Source organism: Salmo trutta, chromosome 31 (genome assembly GCF_901001165.1).
Source record: "Salmo trutta chromosome 31, fSalTru1.1, whole genome shotgun sequence".
In the NCBI taxonomy this organism is placed as follows: domain Eukaryota; kingdom Metazoa; phylum Chordata; class Actinopteri; order Salmoniformes; family Salmonidae; genus Salmo; species Salmo trutta.
In genome coordinates, this window is record NC_042987.1 from 43,411,491 (window position 1) to 43,435,391 (window position 23,901).

The following is a 23,901-nucleotide window of genomic DNA, read 5'->3' on the forward strand; positions in this document are numbered from 1 at the left end:
TTATAGGTTCCAGTAGGATAGTAGACCTAGCTGTAGGTCTATAGTTTCCAGTAGGATAGTAGACCTAGCTGTAGTTCCATAGGTTTCCAGTATGATAGTAGACCTAGCTGTAGGTCTATAGGTTCCAGTAGGATAGTAGACCTAGCTGTAGGTCTATAGGTTTCAGTAGGATAGTAGACCTAGCTGGTCTTTGTCCTCCTTAGCACTCAGCCAGTTGATTTCCTGTGTTCTGGTGAATCACGTCCCCTCTGTTCTTCCCCGTATCGAGGGTGCAGGGTGGTGGAGGCCATAGCTCCCTGGGGCCCCATGGTACCACTTCTTCTTTCTCAAACACACACACCCTTCTCTTTCTGTGTGCTCAAGGATGAATCAGAGCTGTCCGCAAGAAATGTTTTAATAACAGACTAGTTTCACTCCCTGGGGTCAGGGTCAAGTGTGTGTTCCTTAAAGAGTGGTAATTATTAAACAGACAGCTAGCCGTTAGCCAGGTATAGTCTGACAGCTAGCCGTTATCCAGGTATAGTCTGACAGCTAGCCGTTAGCCAGGTAGTCTGACAGCTAGCCGTTAGCCGAGGTATAGTCTGACAGCTAGCTGTTAGCCAGGTATAGTCTGACAGCTAGCCGTTAGCCAGGTACAGTCTCACAGCTAGCCGTTAGCCAGGTATAGTCTGACAGCTAGTCGTTACCCAGGTATAGTCTGACAGCTAGCCGTTAGCCAGTTATAGTCTGACAGCTAGCCGTTAGCCAGGTATAGTCTGACAGCTAGCCGTTAGCCAGTTATAGTCTGACAGCTAGCCGTTAGCCAGGTATAGTCTCACGGCTAGCCGTTAGCCAGGTATAGTCTGACAGCTAGCCGTTAGCCAGGTATAGTCTGACAGCCAGCCATTAGCTAGGTAGTCTGACAGCTAGCCGTTAGCCAGGTATAGTCTGACAGCTAGTCATTAGCCAGGTAGTCGACAGCTAGCCATTAGCCAGGGTAGTCTGACAGCTAGCCGTTAGCCAGGGTATAGGAAGCGTCCCAAAGCGTCCCAAATGGCACCTTATTATTTCACTATATAGAGTGCATTTGGGATGCTCCTATTGTGCTGGTTATTGTAGCTAATGAGATGACCGTAGGCTTACTTTACATGTTGTAATAACCATTTAACCTGTTGGGATGAACAGACAATGGTTTGTGATTATTAATCCTAAATGGCACCCTATTCCCTTTGTAGTGCACTACTTTTAACCAGGGCCCTTTGTAGTGCACTACTTTTAACCAGGGCCCTTTGTAGTGCACTACTTTCACCAGGGCCCTTTGTAGTGCACTACTTTTAACCAGGGCCCTTTGTAGTGCACTACTTTTCACCAGGGCCCTTTGTGTGCACTACTTTTCACCAGGGCCCTTTGTAGTGCACTACTTTAACCAGGGCCCTTTGTAGTGCACTACTTTTCACCAGGGCCCTTTGTAGTGCACTACTTTTAACCAGGGCCCTTTGTAGTGCACTACTTTTAACCAGGGCCCTTTGTAGTGCACTACTTTTCACCAGGGCCCTTTGTAGTGCACTACTTTTCACCAGGGCCCTTTGTAGTGCACTACTTTTAACCAGGGCCCACAGGGTTCTATATCGGAATAGGATGCCATTGGGGCCCAGAAATTGACTATTGTCTCATGACTTGTGGTCCGCTTAAAATAGACAGAACTTATATTTTTTTAACACCACAGTGTTTTCAGCGAATCGTAAACCCTGACATAGTGAGTAAATGTTGGCTGATCGAGGGTGTCAGTGCACCTCCCATTCACCAGAAAAGTGTTGAAATGTCACAACAACATCCATTGATAGAGAAGAAAAAAAGATGTCATGTGACAGAGAACTTCATGGTTCATAAATAGCAGACCCAGTCGTACAGAACACTCCACTCTGCTGTAGGAGGTCTGTATGTCAGGCACAACCCTACTGGGACCATGACAACCATCATGATAACTGTACTGATGCTCTTCATTCAACCACCCTGGGGGCTCCTGAAACAGGTATGTTGTTTATCTCGTGGTGTTAGGTTACACCTGAAACAGTAGGTTGTTTATCTCATTGGTTATAGTTTACACCTGAAAACAGGAATGTTGTTCATCAATCAAATGTATTTATAAAGCCCTTTAATCAGCCAATGTCACAAAGTGCTACAGAAATCCATCTACAAACCCCAAACAGCAAGCAAGCGATGTAGAAGCACGGTGGCTAGGAAAACACTCCCTAGAAAGGCAGGAACTAGGAAGAAACCTAGAGAGGAACCAGGCTCTGAGGGGTGGCCAGTCCTCTTCTGGCTGTGCCAGGTTGAGATTATAACAGAACATGGCCAAGATGTTCAAACGTGCATAGATGACCAGCAGGGGGAAATAAAATAATCACAGTGGTTGTCGAGGGTGCACAGGTCAGCACCTCAGGATTCAGAGTTAGATACAGCAGGTGTGGTAGAGAGAGTGAGTCAAAAACAGGAGGGGACAGCAAGGAGTCAGTGACTCAACCCACTCAAGTGATGCACCCCTCCTAGGGACAGCATGGAAGAACACTAGTAAGCCAGTGAGTCAGCCCCCGTAATAGGGTCAGAGGCAAATAATTCCAGTGGAGAGAGGGGAACCAGCCAGGCAGAGACAAGGGCGGTTCATCGCTCCAGTGCCTTTCCATTCACCTTCGTATCCTGGGCCAGACTACACTCAGTCATAGGACCTACTGAAGAGAGGTCTTCAAAAAAAAGTTAAGACTTACAGGTCGAGACAGAGTCTGTGTCTCACATGGAGAAAACTCTGCCTCCAGATGTTTGCTTAGAAATTCTAGGTACAGTAAGGAGGCCTGTGTCTTGTGTCCGTAGTGTACGTGTAGGTATATACGGCAGGACCAAATCGGAGAGATAGGTAGGAGCAAGCCCATGTAATGCTTTGTAAGTTAACAGTTAACCTTTAAATCTGCCTTAACAGGAAGCCAGTGTAGAGAGGCTAGCACTGGAGTAATATGATCAAATTTTGGGGGTCTGTCAAGATTCTAGCAGCCGTGTTTAGCACTAACTGAAGTTTATTTAGTACTTTATCCCGATAGCCGGAAAGTAGAGCATTCCAGTAATCTAGAAGTGTCAAAAGCATGGATACATTTTCTGCATCATTTTTGGACAAACAAGTTTCTGAGTTTTGCCAAGTCCTTACGATTACAAGCATACCGAGTGGGCTCCCTAGTGGCGCAGTGGTCTAAGTCACTAGATCTAGTGCAAGAGGCATCACTACAGTCCTGGTTCAAATCCAGGCCGTAATTGGGAGTCCCATAGGGCGGTGCACTGGTTTGGCCATGGTATGCCGTCATTGTAAATAAGAATCTGGTTCTTAAATGACTTGCCTTGTTAAATAAAAAAATTAAATTAAAATACCCATAACATGATGCAGCCACCCCCATGGTTCAAAATATGAAGAGTGGTACTCAGTGATGTGTTGTGTTGGAATTCACCCCAACCATAACGCTTTGTATTCAGGAGAAACATTTATTTCTTTGCCACATATTTTGCAGTATTACTTTAGTGCCTGCAAATAGGATGCATTGTTTGAAATATTTTATTCTCTGCGGGCTTCCTTATTTTCACTCTGTCATTTAGGTTAGTATTGTGGAGTAACTACAATGTTGTTGATCCATCCTCAGTTTTTCTCCTATAACAGCCATTAAACTCTGTAACTGTTTTCAAGTCACCATTCGGCTCACGGTGAAATCCCTGAGCGGTTTCCTTCCTTCCGGCAACTGAGTTAGGAAGGACTCCTGTATCTTTGTAGTGACTGGGTGTATTGATACATCATCCAAAGTGTAATTAATAACTTCCACCATGCTCAAAGGGATATTCAATGTCTGCTTTTTTTTACCCATCTACCAATAGGTGCCCTTCTTTGCGAGGCAATTGGAAAACCTCCCTGGTCTTTGTGGTTGAATCAGTGCTTTTAAATGTAACTACTAGACTGAGGGACCTTAATGACAATTGTATTGTATATGTGGGCAGTGACGTGTATTCATGGATGCAAGGGAAGCCACGCTTCCCCAAATAATTTACCAATACAAATACATTATTTATCATTTTTATCTTAGTCTCTCTGTGTTTTCATAATTTTCACTCAATTCACAAGTGGCTGAATGTATCTCCAGGGAAACATCCTAGCATGGGGAAATAGCGCCTCTCTGTGTCAACACCCTGAACCGATGAGAAAACAGCGAGTCTGATCTAACCATAACGTTACTATGTGTTCCACTGGCCTGAGAGAAGTTCAATCTAGCCTGGATGTAACCTCGTAAGCTGATGTAACTAGCTAGCTAACTTAGCTTGTTCATTGTTGTGCAACACACACACACACACACACACACACACACACACACCCACACACACACACAGAGAAATCAGTCCAAGGAATTGCCACATGATTTTTACCAACATTGATTGGACTAAATGTTTTTGGTATCTTTTAAGTTGGCTTTCAGTATCTGCTCTGAAATAGTCCGGTTCTGGATGTCTTAACAAAAAACAAAATATTTAGTCTGACTTCATCCAGTGTCCAGAAAAATGGATTTACACCATATGCAAATATGCACATATTTATTGAGAATGCCTAATTTGCATATGTTAATAGCATACTGCAGATTTTCTTAATACTAAAAAGTAGTAGATTTGTGTTAACATTCAACTGCTAAAAGTTGATTGTGATATTGATTAAGGAAAAAAATATCCTATGAGGGTGTGGTGCCTGGCCTTAATAGGATTTATGTAGCTCTATGACAGTGTTATGTAGCCCTATGACAGTGTTATGTAGCCCTATGACAGTGTTATGTAGCCCTATGACCGTTTTATATAGCTCTATGACAGTGTTATATAGCTCTATAACAGTGTCATGTAGCCCTATGACAGTGTTTTATATAGCTCTATAACAGTGTTATATAGCTCTATGACAGTGTTATGTAGCTCTATGACAGTGTTATGTAGCCCTATGACAGTGTTTATATAGCTCTATGACAGTGTCATATAGCTCTGACAGTGTTATATAGCTCTATGACAGTGTTATGGAGCCCTATGACAGTTTTTGGAGCCCTATGACAGTTTTATGGAGCTCTATGACAGTGTTATATAGCTCTATGACAGTTTTATATAGCTCTATAACAGTGTTATATAGCTCTATAACAGTGTTATGTAGCCCTATGCCAGTGTTATGTAGCCCTACGACTGTTAAAAAGTCCTCATGAAAGAGGGTTAAATTAAAGTTTTCAAATGTTTGCCTATTATGTCAATGCTGGTTAGTGATTGTTGTAATTTTTGTTTGTAGACGGTCCCTTCAATCTCTTCAATGCTGGTTAGTGATTGTTGTAATTTTTCTTCGTAGACGGTCCCTTCAATCTCTTCAATGCTGTTTAGTGATTGTTGTAATGTTTCTTTGTAGACGGTCCCTTCAATCTCTTCAATGCAGCAAGTGGCATTAGACAGGAGCTGGCACGCTGGGTGTCAGAGGGACGTCTCTACTACACCAACATTAGGAAGTGTGCTGGGGTTTCTGGGAAGACAGAGGGTAGTACCCTGGTGAATTCTGACTGTGATGAGAAGAGCCACCTTCAGCAGTGGGAGTGTAGTAACAACACACTGCTCACCCTGAAAGGACAGACTCTGTACCTCCACGTCAACGACAACAATGATCTGGTGCTGTCCAGAGACACGGGGCCTCGGAGTCGCTGGATCATCTCTGGTACAACGGACGGCCCCTGCTCAAGGACCCAAAGAGGTACGGGATTACAATCACAACGTTCTCATTGTTTAGGATTGTAAAATGGATTTTGGACAAAATGGACCAAGTCTCAACACACTTCAAAAGAAGCAGGTTACATATAACTACATCAGACAGTATATTTTATATTTTACAGATTACATATAACTACATCAGACAGTATATTTTATACTTTACAGGTTACATATAACTACATCAGACAGTATATTTTATATTTTACAGGTTACATATAACTACATCAGACAGTATATTTTATATTTTACAGGTTACATATAACTACATCAGACAGTATATTTATACTTACAGGTTACATAATCTACATCAGACAGTATATTTTATATTTTACAGGTTACATATAACTACATCAGACAGTATATTTTACAGGTTACATATAACTACATCAGACAGTATATTTACATTTTACAGATTACATATAACTACATCAGACAGTTATTTTACAGGTTACATAAACTACATCAGACAGTATATTTTATATTTACAGGTTACATATAACTACATCAGACAGTATATTTTATATTTTACAGGTTACATATAACTACATCAGACAGTATATTTATTCTTTACAGGTTACATATAACTACATCAGACAGTATTTTATATTTTACAGGTTACATATAACTACATCAGACAGTATATTTTACAGGTTACATATAACTACATCAGACAGTATTTTATATTTTACAGGTTACTATAACTACATCAGACAGTATATTTTATATTTTACAGGTTACATATAACTACATCAGACAGTATATTTACAGGTTACATATAACTACATCAGACAGTATATTTTATATTTTACAGGTTACATATAACTACATCAGACAGTACATTTTATATTTTACAGGTTACATATAACTACATCAGACAGTATATTTATATTTTACAGGTTACATATAACTACATCAGACAGTACATATTTTACAGGTTACATATAACTACATCAGACAGTATACTTTATATTTACAGGTTACATATAACTACATCAGACAGTATATTTATACTTTACAGGTTACATATAACTACATCAGACAGTATATTTTATATTTTACAGGTTACATATAACTACATCAGACAGTATATTTTACAGGTTACATATAACTACATCAGACAGTATATTATATTTTACAGGTTACATATAACTACATCAGACAGTATATTTTATATTTTACAGGTTACATATAACTACATCAGACAGTATATTTTTTACAGGTTACATATAACTACATCAGACAGTATATTTTATACTTTACAGGTTACATATAACTACATCAGACAGTATTTTATTTTTACAGGTTACATATAACTACATCAGACAGTATATTTACAGGTTACATATAACTACATCAGACAGTATATTTTATTTTACAGGTTACATATAACTACATCAGACAGTATATTTATATTTTACAGGTTACTAAAACTACATCAGACAGTATATTTTACAGGTTACATATAACTACATCAGACAGTATATTTTATATTTTACAGGTTACATATAACTACATCAGACAGTATATTTATACTTTACAGGTACATTAACTACATCAGACAGTATATTTTATATTTTACAGGTTACATATAACTACATCAGACAGTATATTTATATTTACAGGTTACATATAACTACATCAGACAGTATATTTTATATTTTACAGGTTATATAACTACATCAGACAGTATATTTTATACTTTACAGGTTACATTAATTACATCAGACAGTATATTTATATTTTACAGGCTTACATATAACCATCAGACAGTATTTTTATTTTACAGGTTACATAAACTACATCAGACATAATTTATATTTACAGGTTACATATAACTACATCAGACAGTATATTTTATATTTACAGGTTACATATAACTACATCAGACAGTATTTTATACTTTACAGGTTACATATAACTACATCAGACAGTATATTTTATATTTACAGGTTACATATAACTACATCAGACATATTTTATATTTTACAGGTTACATATAACTACATCAGACAGTATATTTTATACTTTACAGGTACATATTACATCAGACAGTATATTTTATATTTTACAGGTTACATATAACTACATCAGACAGTATATTTATATTTTACAGGTTACATATAACTACATCAGACAGTATATTTTATATTTACAGGTTACATATAACTACATCAGACAGTATATTTTATACTTTACAGGTTACATTTAATTACATCAGACAGTATATTTTATATTTTACAGGTTACATATAACTACATCAGACATAATTTTATATTTTACAGGTTACATATAATTACATCAGACAGTATATTTTATACTTTACAGGTTACATATAACTACATCAGACAGTATATTTTATTTTACAGGTTACATATAACTACATCAGACGGTATATTTTATATTTTACAGGTTACATAAACTACATCAGACAGTATATTTATACTTTACAGGTACATTTAATTACATCAGACAGTATATTTTATATTTTACAGGTTACATATAACTACATCAGACAGTATATTTATATTTTACAGGTTACATATAACTACATCAGACAGTATATTTATATTTTACAGGTTACATATAACTACATCAGACAGTATATTTTATACTTTACAGGTTACATTTAATTACATCAGACAGTATATTTTATATTTACAGGTTACATATAACTACATCAGACACATATTTATATTTTACAGGTTACATATAATACATCAGACAGTATATTTTATACTTTACAGGTTACATATAACTACATCAGACAGTATATTTTATACTTTACAGGTTACATATTACTACATCAGACAGTATATTTTATACTTACAGGTTACATATAACTACATCAGACAGTATATTTATACTTTACAGGTTACATATAACTACATCAGACAGTATATTTTACAGGTTACATATAACTACATCAGACAGTATATTTTATATTTACAGGTTACTATAACTACATCAGACAGTATATTTTATTTTTACAGGTTACATATAACTACATCAGACAGTATATTTTATATTTTACAGGTTACATATAACTACATCAGACAGTATATTTTATATTTTACAGGTTACATATACTACATCAGACAGTATATTTTATATTTACAGGTTACATATAACTACATCAGACAGTATATTTTATACTTTACAGGTTACATATAACTACATCAGACAGTATATTTTATATTTACAGGTTACATATAACTACATCAGACAGTATATTTTACAGGTTACATATAACTACATCAGACAGTATATTTTATATTTACAGGTTACATATAACTACATCAGACAGTATATTTTATATTTTACAGGTTACATAAACTACATCAGACAGTATATTTTACAGGTTACATATAACTACATCAGACAGTATATTTTATATTTTACAGGTTACATATAACTACATCAGACAGTACATTTTATATTTTACAGGTTACATATAACTACATCAGACAGTATTTTATATTTTACAGGTTACATATAACTACATCAGACAGTATATTTTATATTTTACAGGTTACATATAACTACATCAGACAGTATATTTTATATTTTACAGGTTACATATAACTACATCAGACAGTATATTTATACTTTACAGGTTACATATAACTACATCAGACAGTATATTTTATATTTACAGGTTACATATAACATCAGACAGTATATTTTATACTTTACAGGTTACATATAACTACATCAGACAGTATATTTATATTTTACAGGTTACATATAACTACATCAGACAGTATATTATATTTTACAGGTTACATATAACTACATCAGACAGTATATTTTATACTTTACAGGTTACATTAACTACATCAGACAGTATATTTTATACTTTACAGGTTACATATAATACATCAGACAGTTATTTTATATTTTACAGGTTACATATAACTACATCAGACAGTATATTTTATATTTACAGGTTACATATAACTACATCAGACATATATTTATATTTTACAGGTTACATATAACTACATCAGACAGTATATTTATACTTTACAGGTTACATATAACTACATCAGACAGTATATTTTATACTTTACAGGTTACATAACTACATCAGACAGTATTTTTATATTTTACAGGTTACATATAACTACATCAGACGGTATATTTATATTTTACAGGTTACATATACTACATCAGACAGTATATTTTATATTTACAGGTCACATTTAATTACATCAGACAGTATATTTATATTTTACAGGTTACATATAACTACATCAGACAGTATATTTTATATTTTACAGGTTACATATAACTACATCAGACAGTATATTTATATTTTACAGGTTACATATAACTACATCAGACAGTATATTTTATACTTTACAGGTTACATTAATACATCAGACAGTATATTTATTTTACAGGTTACATATAACTACATCAGACATATTTATATTTACAGGTTACATATAATTACATCAGACAGTATATTTTATACTTTACAGGTTACATATAACTACATCAGACAGTATATTTTATATTTACAGGTTACATATAACATCAGACAGTATATTTTATACTTTACAGGTTACATATAACTACATCAGACAGTATATTTTATACTTTACAGGTTACATATAACTACATCAGACAGTATATTTTACAGGTTACATATAACTACATCAGACAGTATATTTTATATTTTACAGGTTACATATAACTACATCAGACAGTATATTTTACAGGTTACATATAACTACATCAGACAGTATATTTTATATTTACAGGTTACATATAACTACATCAGACAGTATATTTTACAGGTTACATATAACTACATCAGACAGTATATTTATATTTTACAGGTTACATATAACTACATCAGACAGTATTTTATATTTTACAGGTTACATATAACTACATCAGACAGTATATTTTATATTTTCAGGTTACATATAACTACATCAGACAGTATATTTTATACTTTACAGGTTACATATAACTACATCAGACAGTATATTTATATTTTACAGGTTACATATAACTACATCAGACAGTATATTTTATATTTACAGGTTACATAAACTACATCAGACAGTTATTTTACAGGTTACATATAACTACATCAGACAGTATATTTTATTTTACAGGTTACATATAACTACATCAGACAGTACATTATATTTTACAGGTTACATATAACTACATCAGACAGTATATTTATATTTACAGGTTACATATAACTACATCAGACAGTATTTTTATATTTTACAGGTTACATATAACTACATCAGACAGTATATTTTATATTTTACAGGTTACATATAACTACATCAGACAGTATATTTTATACTTTACAGGTTACATATAACTACATCAGACAGTATATTTTACAGGTTACATATAACTACATCAGACAGTATATTTATATTTACAGGTTACATATAACTACATCAGACAGTATTTTATATTTTACAGGTACATATAACTACATCAGACAGTATATTTATATTTTACAGGTTACATATAACTACATCAGACAGTATATTTTATATTTACAGGTTACATAACTACATCAGACAGTATATTTTATATTTTACAGGTTACATATAACTACATCAGACATATATTTATATTTTACAGGTTACATATAACTACATCAGACAGTATTTTTACTTTACAGGTTACATATAACTACATCAGACAGTATATTTTATACTTTACAGGTTACATAACTACATCAGACAGTATATTTATACTTTACAGGTTACATATAACTACATCAGACAGTATATTTTATACTTTACAGGTTACATATAACTACATCAGACAGTATATTTTATATTTTACAGGTTACATATAACTACATCAGACAGTATATTTTATATTTTACAGGTTACATATAACTACATCAGACAGTATATTTTACAGGTTACATATAACTACATCAGACAGTATATTTTATTTTACAGGTTACATATAACTACATCAGACAGTATTTATATTTTACAGGTTACATATAACTACATCAGACAGTATATTTTATATTTTACAGGTTACATATAACTACATCAGACAGTATATTTTATACTTTACAGGTTACATATAACTACATCAGACAGTATATTTTATATTTTACAGGTTACATATAACTACATCAGACAGTATATTTACAGGTTACATATAACTACATCAGACAGTATATTTTATATTTTACAGGTTACATATAACTACATCAGACAGTATATTTTATATTTACAGGTTACATATAACTACATCAGACAGTATATTTTACAGGTTACATATAACTACATCAGACAGTATATTTATATTTTACAGGTTACATATAACTAATCAGACAGTATTTTATATTTACAGGTTACATATAACTACATCAGACAGTATATTTATATTTTACAGGTTACATAACTACATCAGACAGTATTTTATATTTACAGGTTACATATAACTACATCAGACAGTATTTTATATTTACAGGTTACATATAACTACATCAGACAGTATATTTTATACTTTACAGGTTACATATAAACATCAGACAGTATATTTATATTTACAGGTTACATATAACTACATCAGACAGTATATTTATACTTTACAGGTTACATATAACTACATCAGACATATTATATTTTACAGGTTACATAAACTACATCAGACATATTTATATTTTACAGGTTACATATAACTACATCAGACAGTATATTTTATACTTTACAGGTACATATTACATCAGACAGTATATTTTATATTTACAGGTTACATATAACTACATCAGACAGTATATTTTATATTTTACAGGTTACATAAAACTACATCAGACAGTATATTTTACAGGTTACATAAACTACTCAGACGTATATTTATATTTTACAGGTTACATATAACTACATCAGACAGTACATTTTATATTTTACAGGTTACATATAACTACATCAGACAGTATATTTTATATTTTACAGGTTACATATAACTACATCAGACAGTATATTTTATATTTACAGGTTACATATAACTACATCAGACAGTATTTTTATTTTACAGGTTACATATAACTACATCAGACAGTATATTTTATATTTACAGGTTACATATAACTACATCAGACAGTATTTTATATTTACAGGTTACATATAACTACATCAGACAGTATATTTTATATTTACAGGTTACATATAACTACATCAGACAGTATTTTATATTTTACAGGTTACATACTACATCAGACGGTATATTTATATTTTACAGGTTACATATAACTACATCAGACAGTATATTATACTTTACAGGTACATTATACATCAGACAGTATATTTTATATTTACAGGTTACATAAACTACATCAGACAGTATATTTTATATTTTACAGGTTACATATAACTACATCAGACAGTATATTTATATTTTACAGGTTACATATAACTACATCAGACAGTATATTTTATTTTACAGGTTACATATAACTACATCAGACAGTATATTTATACTTTACAGGTTACATAACTACATCAGACAGTATATTTTATATTTTACAGGTTACATAAACTACATCAGACAGTATATTTATACTTTACAGGTTACATATAACTACATCAGACAGTATATTTTATATTTTACAGGTTACATAAACTACATCAGACGGTATATTTATATTTTACAGGTTACATATAACTACATCAGACAGTATATTTTATACTTTACAGGTCACATTTATTACATCAGACAGTATATTTTATATTTACAGGTTACATATAACTACATCAGACAGTATATTTATATTTTACAGGTTACATATAACTACATCAGACAGTATATTTTATATTTACAGGTTACATAACTACATCAGACAGTATATTTTATACTTTACAGGTCACATTAATTACATCAGACAGTATATTTTATTTTACAGGTTACATATAACTACATCAGACAGTATTTTTATATTTTACAGGTTACATATAACTACATCAGACAGTATATTTTATATTTACAGGTTACATAATTACATCAGACAGTATATTTTATACTTTACAGGTCACATTTAATTACATCAGACAGTATATTTTATATTTTACAGGTTACATAACTACATCAGACAGTATATTTTATATTTTACAGGTTACATATAACTACATCAGACAGTATATTTTATTTTTACAGGTTACATATAACTACATCAGACAGTATATTTTATACTTTACAGGTTACATTTAATTACATCAGACAGTATATTTATATTTTACAGGTTACATATTACATCAGACAGTATATTTTATACTTTACAGGTTACATATAACTACATCATACAGTATATTTATACTTTACAGGTTACATAACTACATCAGACAGTATATTTTATATTTTACAGGTTACATATAACTACATCAGACAGTATATTTTATATTTTCAGGTTACATATAACTACATCAGACAGTATATTTTATACTTTACAGGTTACATAACTACATCATACAGTATATTTATATTTTACAGGTTACAGATAACTACATCAGACAGTATTTTACAGGTTACATATAACTACATCAGACAGTATATTTTATATTTTACAGGTTACATATAACTACATCAGAGTATATTTTATATTTTACAGGTTACATATAACTACATCAGACAGTATATTTATATTTTACAGGTTACATATAACTACATCAGACAGTTATTTTACAGGTTACATATAACTACATCAGACAGTATATTTTATATTTACAGGTTACATATAACTACATCAGACAGTATTTTATATTTTACAGGTTACATATAACTACATCAGACATATATTTATATTTTACAGGTTACATATAACTACATCAGACAGTATATTTTATACTTTACAGGTTACATATAACTACATCATACATATATTTTATACTTTACAGGTTACATATAACTACATCAGACAGTATTTATATTTTACAGGTTACATATAACTACATCAGACGGTATATTTTATATTTTCAGGTTACATATAACTACATCAGACAGTATATTTTATACTTTACAGGTTACATAAACTACATCATACAGTATATTTTATATTTTACAGGTTACATATAACTACATCAGACAGTATATTTTACAGGTTACATATAACTACATCAGACATATTTTATATTTTACAGGTTACATATAACTACATCAGACAGTATATTTTATATTTACAGGTTACATAAACTACATCAGACAGTATTTTACAGGTTACATATAACTACATCAGACAGTATATTATATTTTACAGGTTACATATAACTACATCAGACAGTACATTTTATTTTACAGGTTACATATAACTACATCAGACAGTATATTTATATTTACAGGTTACATATAACTACATCAGACAGTATATTTTATATTTTACAGGTTACATATAACTACATCAGACAGTATATTTTATATTTTACAGGTTACATATAACTACATCAGACAGTATTTTTATACTTTACAGGTTACATATATTTTACAGGTTACATATAACTACATCAGACAGTATTTTATACTTTACAGGTTACATATAACTACATCAGACAGTAATTTTATATTTTACAGGTACATAACTACATCAGACAGTATTTTATATTTTACAGGTTACATATAACTACATCAGACAGTATATTTTTACTTTACAGGTACATAATACATCAGACAGTATATTTTATATTTTACAGGTTACATATAACTACATCAGACAGTATATTTTATATTTTACAGGTTACATTAACTACATCAGACATATATTTATATTTTACAGGTTACATATAATTACATCAGACAGTATATTTTATACTTTACAGGTTACATATAACTACATCATACAGTATATTTTATACTTTACAGGTTACATAACTACATCAGACAGTATATTTTATATTTTACAGGTTACATATAACTACATCAGACAGTATATTTTAATTTTCAGGTTACATATAACTACATCAGACAGTATATTTATACTTTACAGGTTACATAAAACATCATACAGTATATTTTATATTTTACAGGTTAATATAACTACATCAGACAGTATATTTTACAGGTTACATATAACTACATCAGACAGTATATTTTATATTTTACAGGTTACATATAACTACATCAGACGGTATATTTATATTTTACAGGTTACATATAACTACATCAGACAGTATATTTTATATTTACAGGTTACATATAACTACATCAGACAGTATATTTTACAGGTTACATATAACTACATCAGACAGTATATTTTATTTTTACAGGTTACATATAACTACATCAGACAGTATATTTTATATTTTACAGGTTACATATAACTACATCAGACAGTATATTTATATTTTCAGGTTACATATAACTACATCAGACAGTATTTTATACTTTACAGGTTACATATAACTACATCATACAGTATATTTTATATTTTACAGGTTACATATAACTACATCAGACAGTATATTTTACAGGTTACATATAACTACATCAGACAGTATATTTTTATTTTACAGGTTACATATAACTACATCAGACAGTATATTTTACAGGTTACATAAAACTACATCAGACAGTATATTTTACAGGTTACATATAACTACATCAGACAGTATATTTATATTTTACAGGTTACATATAACTACATCAGACAGTACATTTTATATTTTACAGGTTACATATAACTACATCAGACAGTATATTTATATTTTACAGGTTACATATAACTACATCAGACAGTATATTATACTGTACAGGTACTTTAATTACATCAGACAGTATATTTTATTTTACAGGTTACATATAACTACATCAGACAGTATATTTTATATTTACAGGTTACATATAACTACATCAGACAGTATTTTATATTTTACAGGTTACATATAACTACATCAGACAGTATATTTATACTTTACAGGTTACATAACTACATCAGACAGTATATTTTATATTTTACAGGTTACATATAACTACATCAGACAGTATATTTTATATTTTACAGGTTACATATAACTACATCAGACGTATATTTTATTTTCAGGTTACATATAACTACATCAGACAGTATATTTTATACTTTACAGGTTACATATAACTACATCATACAGTATATTTTATATTTTACAGGTTACATATAACTACATCAGACAGTATATTTTACAGGTTACATATAACTACATCAGACAGTATATTTTATATTTTACAGGTTACATATAACTACATCAGACAGTATATTTTATATTTTACAGGTTACATAAATACATCAGACAGTATATTTTACAGGTTACATATAACTACATCAGACAGTATATTTTATATTTACAGGTTACATATAACTACATCAGACAGTATTTTTATACTTTACAGGTTACATATAACTACATCAGACAGTATTTTATATTTTACAGGTTACATATAACTACATCAGACAGATATTTTATACTTTACAGGTTACATATAACTACATCAGACAGAATATTTTATATTTTACAGGTTACATATAACTACATCAGACGGTATATTTTATATTTTACAGGTTACATATAACTACATCAGACAGTATATTTATACTTTACAGGTACATTTATTACACTCAGACAGTATATTTATATTTTACAGGTTACATAAACTACATCAGACAGTATATTTTATATTTTACAGGTTACATATAACTACATCAGACATATTTTATATTTTACAGGTTACATATAACTACATCAGACAGTATATTTTATACTTTACAGGTTACATATTACATCAGACAGTATATTTTATATTTACAGGTTACATATAACTACATCAGACAGTATATTTTACAGGTTACATATAACTACATCAGACAGTATATTTTTATTTTACAGGTTACATATAACTACATCAGACGGTATATTTATATTTTACAGGTTACATATAACTACATCAGACAGTATATTTTATATTTTACAGGTTACATATAACTACATCAGACAGTATATTTTACAGGTTACATATAACTACATCAGACAGTATATTTTATATTTACAGGTTACATATAACTACATCAGACAGATATTTTATATTTTACAGGTTACATATAACTACATCAGACAGTATATTTTATATTTTCAGGTTACATAAACTACATCAGACAGTATATTTTATACTTTACAGGTTACATAACTACATCATACAGTATATTTATATTTTACAGGTTACATATAACTACATCAGACAGTATATTTTACAGGTTACATATAACTACATCAGACAGTATATTTATATTTTACAGGTTACTATAACTACATCAGACAGTATTTTACAGGTTACATAAACTACATCAGACAGTATATTTTACAGGTACATATAACTACATCAGACAGTATATTTATATTTTACAGGTTACATAACTACATCAGACAGTACATTTTATATTTTACAGGTTACATATAACTACATCAGACAGTATTTTATATTTTACAGGTTACATATAACTACATCAGACAGTATATTTTATACTTACAGGTACATTTAATTACATCAGACAGTATTTTATATTTTACAGGTTACATATAACTACATCAGACAGTATATTTTATATTTTACAGGTTACATATAACTACATCAGACAGTATATTTATATTTTACAGGTTACATATAACTACATCAGACAGTATATTTTATACTTTACAGGTTACATTTAATAACATCAGACGTATATTTTATATTTTACAGGTTACATATAATACATCAGACAGTATTTTATATTTTACAGGTTACATATACTACATCAGACGTATATTTTATATTTTCAGGTTACATATAACTACATCAGACAGATATTTTATATTTTACAGGTTACATAACTACATCAGACAGTATATTTTATATTTTACAGGTTACATATAACTACATCAGACAGTATATTTACAGGTTACATATAACTACATCAGACGTACATTTTATATTTTACAGGTTACATATAACTACATCAGACAGTATATTTTATATTTTACAGGTTACATAAACTACATCAGACAGTTTATATTTTACAGGTTACATATAACTACATCAGACAGTATATTTTATATTTTACAGGTTACATATAACTACATCAGACAGTTGTTTTATACTTTACAGGTTACATATAACTACATCAGACAGTATATTTTATATTTTACAGGTTACATAACTACATCAGACAGTATATTTTATACTTTACAGGTTACATATAACTACATCAGACAGAATATTTTATATTTACAGGTTACATATAACTACATCAGACGGTATATTTTATATTTTACAGGTTACATATAACTACATCAGACAGTATATTTTATACTTTACAGGTCACATTTAATTACATCAGACAGTATATTTTATATTTTACAGGTTACATATAACTACATCAGACAGTATATTTTATATTTTACAGGTTACATATAACTACATCAGACAGTATATTTTATATTTTACAGGTTACATATAACTACATCAGACAGTATATTTTATATTTTACAGGTTACATTTAATTACATCAGACAGTATATTTTATATTTTACAGGTTACATAAACTACATCAGACAGTATATTTTATATTTACAGGTTACATATAACTACATCAGACAATATAATATATTTTTACAGGTTTATTATAATTACATCAGACAGTATATTTTATACTTTACAGGTTACATAACTACATCATACAGTATATTTATACTTTACAGGTTACATAAACTACATCAGACAGTATATTTTATATTTTACAGGTTACATATAACTACATCAGACGGTATATTTTATATTTTACAGGTTACATATAACTACATCAGACAGTATATTTTATACTTTACAGGTCACATTTAATTACATCAGACAGTATATTTTATATTTTACAGGTTACATATAACTACATCAGACAGTATATTTTATATTTTACAGGTTACATATAACTACATCAGACAGTATATTTTATATTTTACAGGTTACATATAACTACATCAGACAGTATATTTTATACTTTACAGGTTACATTTAATTACATCAGACAGTATATTTTATATTTTACAGGTTACATATAACTACATCAGACAGTATATTTTATATTTTACAGGTTACATATAACTACATCAGACAATATAATTTATATTTTACAGGTTACATATAATTACATCAGACAGTATATTTTATACTTTACAGGTTACATATAACTACATCAGACAGTATATTTTATACTTTACAGGTTACATAAACTACATCAGACAGTATATTATTTTACAGGTTACATATAACTACATCAGACGGTATTTTATATTTACAGGTTACATTAACTACATCAGACAGTATATTTTATACTTTACAGGTCACATTTAATTACATAAGACAGTATATTTTATATTTTACAGGTTACATATAACTACATCAGACAGTATATTTTATTTTACAGGTTACATAACTACATCAGACAGTATATTTTTATTTTACAGGTTACATATAACTACATCAGACAGTATATTTTATATTTTACATGTTACATATAACTACATCAGACAATATATTTATATTTTACAGGTTACATATAATTACATCAGACAGTATTTTATACTTTACAGGTTACATATAACTACATCAGACAGTATATTTTATACTTTACAGGTTACATATTACTACATCAGACAGTATATTTTATACTTTACAGGTTACATATAACTACATCAGACAGTATATTTTATACTTTACAGGTTACATATAACTACATCAGACAGTATTTTTATTTACAGGTTACATATTACTACATCAGACAGTATATTTTATACTTTACAGGTTACATAAACTACATCAGACAGTATATTTATACTTTACAGGTTACATATAACTACATCAGACAGTATATTTTACAGGTTACATATAACTACATCAGACAGTATATTTTATATTTTACAGGTTACATATAACTACATCAGACGGTATATTTTATATTTTACAGGTACATATAACTACATCAGACAGTATATTTTATACTTTACAGGTCACATTTAATTACATCAGACAGTATATTTTATATTTTACAGGTTACATATAACTACATCAGACAGTATATTTTATATTTTACAGGTTACATATAACTACATCAGACAGTATATTTATATTTTACAGGTTACATATAACTACATCAGACAGTATTTTATACTTTACAGGTTACATTTAATTACATCAGACAGTATATTTTATATTTTACAGGTTACATATAACTACATCAGACAATATAATTTATATTTTACAGGTTACATATAATTACATCAGACAGTATATTTTATACTTTACAGGTTACAATAACTACATCAGACAGTATATTTTATACTTTACAGGTTACATATTACTACATCAGACAGTATATTTTACTTTACAGGTTACATAAACTACATCAGACAGTATATTTTATACTTTACAGGTTACATATAACTACATCAGACAGTATATTTTACAGGTTACATATAACTACATCAGACAGTATATTTTACAGGTTACATATAACTATATCAGACAGTATTTTACAGGTTACATTTAACTACATCAGACAGTATATTTTACAGGTTACATATAACTATATCAGACAGTATATTTTATACTTTACAGGTTACATATAACTACATCAGACAGTATATTTTACAGGTTACATATAACTACATCAGACAGTATATTTTATACTTTACAGGTTACATATAACTACATCAGACAGTATATTTTACAGGTTACATATAACTACATCAGACATGACATTTTATTGAAAAAACCGACATATTTTCCCCAGAATCCACAACGTTCAGTAACACAGGGACACACTCACAGCCAGAGTCCCGTAAGAGTGTTAATATAGAAGGCTGTGTTCCCCAACAAGGTCACATAGGGAGGCAAGATGGCAGACACACTAATATAGTAAAATCCTTGGGGTCTTATTAAACCCACGTCACACTGAGCTACATACAGTACCCACAGTAACCACTATCCCCTTTTCAGAGCTCTTTACCATCGAAGGAAACGCTTTTGGCCGTCCCTGTCAGTTTCCTTTCCGGTACAAAGACCAATGGTATGGAGACTGCACCTCGATAGACTCCTCTGATAGACGGCTTTGGTGTGCCATTGAAACAAACTACCAAGACAATGAATTGTGGGGCGTCTGTCCATCTAAATGTGAGTATTACATCTGCTACTTACTCTGTGTTAATCTACACAGTTGTTAAATACTTTTCTCTCTCTCTCTCACTCTCTCTCTCTCTCTCTCTCTCTCTCTCTCTCTCTCTCTCTTTGCCAAGGGAAGTGAAATGGATAAAAAGTGAACAGTAAATATTACACACACACAAGTTCCAAAATATAAAGACATTTCAAATGTCATATTATGTCTATATAGTGTCGTAACGATGTGCAAATAGTTAAAGTAGAAAAGGGAAAATATTTATAATGGTGTTTGTTCTTCACTGGTTGCCCTTTTCTTGTGGCAACAGGTCACAAATCTATTACACCCAGTAGATATTCTTTGTGAGTCTGTGTAATCTGAGGCAATTATGTGTCTCTAATATGGTCATACATTTGGCAGGAGGTTAGGAAGTGCAGCTCAGTTTCCACCTCATTTTGTGGGCAGTGTGCACATAGCCTGTCTTCTCTTGAAAAGCCAGGTCTGCCTACAGCAACCTTTCTCAATAACAAGGCTATGCTCACTGAATCTGTACATCTCTCCCCCATCCCTCTGCAGCTATGGAGCATTGGCATAAGAACCCGGTCACAGGTACATTCTACCAGGTACATTCTACCTCTGCCCTGACCTGGCACCAGGCTCGGACCAGCTGCCAACAGCAGGGAGCAGACTTGGCCTCAATCACCGAACCCCACGAGCAGACCTTCGTAGCAGGTAGCGCCACCCAGTGGCCACGCTCACATTCACACCCATCAGGCGTGTCAAACTCAAGCAGTGTGTTTATTAGTGTACTGTTCATGTACTAGTGTGTTTATTTGTGTACTAATCATGTACCAGTGTGTTTATGTTAAAATAATTTTATATCTTGATGATAATAATCAATAATCAATACGCCTTGACTAATGCCCAAGGTTTGTAAGACAATGGGTTAAATAATTAGGCAAGGACTCAGCTTTCTGCAAAAGGTTTCTGTAGCTTTATTCAGAGAACGTTCTGAGGTCAGGATAACAAAACAGTCATTATATAGTTCTTGCTTACTTACGCACATGCATTTACACACAAACTGTTGGTGAACTGCATCTCCCCCTTTGACTTCCCACACTGTTTATCACTACCTAGCTCAGCCTGTTCCTCTCCCTCAAGGTTAGAAACCCCTTGAAGTTTTACTCCCTTTACCATCTGGCTCCTGCTCTCTACACTAATTACATACACACATTTCTTTCCCTCTACAGCCTCTACTAGATTTTCTGGGACTAATCGGACTAATCGATCCCTACATTGATCATTACATTGATTATTCATTAACCATGCTGTATGACTAATAATTCATCATGGTTTATTGATTCATTTACCTTTATTAGATAATTCTCTTATCAGTTTATTTGTGTACTGTTCATGTACTAGTGTGTTTGTGTACTGTTCATATACTAGTGTTATTAGTTTGCTGTTCATGTACCAGTGTGTTTATTTGTGTACTGTTCATGTACCAGTGTGTTTATTAGTGTACTGTTCATGTACCAGTGTGTTTATTTGTGTACTATTTGTGTACATGGACTATTTATGTCATATGCAACTTTATCTCCTTGTCTTATACACACACACACACACACACACACACACACACACACACACACACACACACACACACACACACACAGGCCTGTATGGTAGACAGGGTGCTCCAATGTGGACGGGGCTGAATGCTCTGGAAGAGGACAGTGGGTGGCAGTGGATCAGGGAAGCCTTACGCTACTTCCGCTGGGACTCTGGTGAGTCCTCACCTCCACACTATTCCCTTCATGCTGCACTACGTTGGACCAGGGTCAGTTACTCTATATAGGGGACCAGGGTCAGTTACTCTATATAGGGGACCAGGGTCAGTTACACTATATAGGGGACCAGGGTCAGTTACTCTATAGGGGACCAGGGTCAGTTACTCTATATAGGGGACC

General features: G+C 31.1%; 1 protein-coding gene across 1 annotated transcript in view; it reads left to right on the forward strand.

Moving 5' to 3' along the window:
- The first annotated feature begins 1,698 nt into the window (after positions 1-1,698).
- LOC115170246 (macrophage mannose receptor 1-like) overlaps positions 1,699-23,901 on the forward strand; it is an 86,346-nt gene continuing 64,143 nt past the window's right edge. Inside the window, 6 exon segments of the mRNA XM_029726642.1 lie at positions 1,699-1,982; positions 1,985-2,011; positions 5,432-5,767; positions 21,775-21,948; positions 22,508-22,663; positions 23,608-23,718. Of these exon segments, the coding sequence (XP_029582502.1) occupies positions 1,946-1,982; positions 1,985-2,011; positions 5,432-5,767; positions 21,775-21,948; positions 22,508-22,663; positions 23,608-23,718 (841 nt within the window). The 5' untranslated portion in view covers positions 1,699-1,945.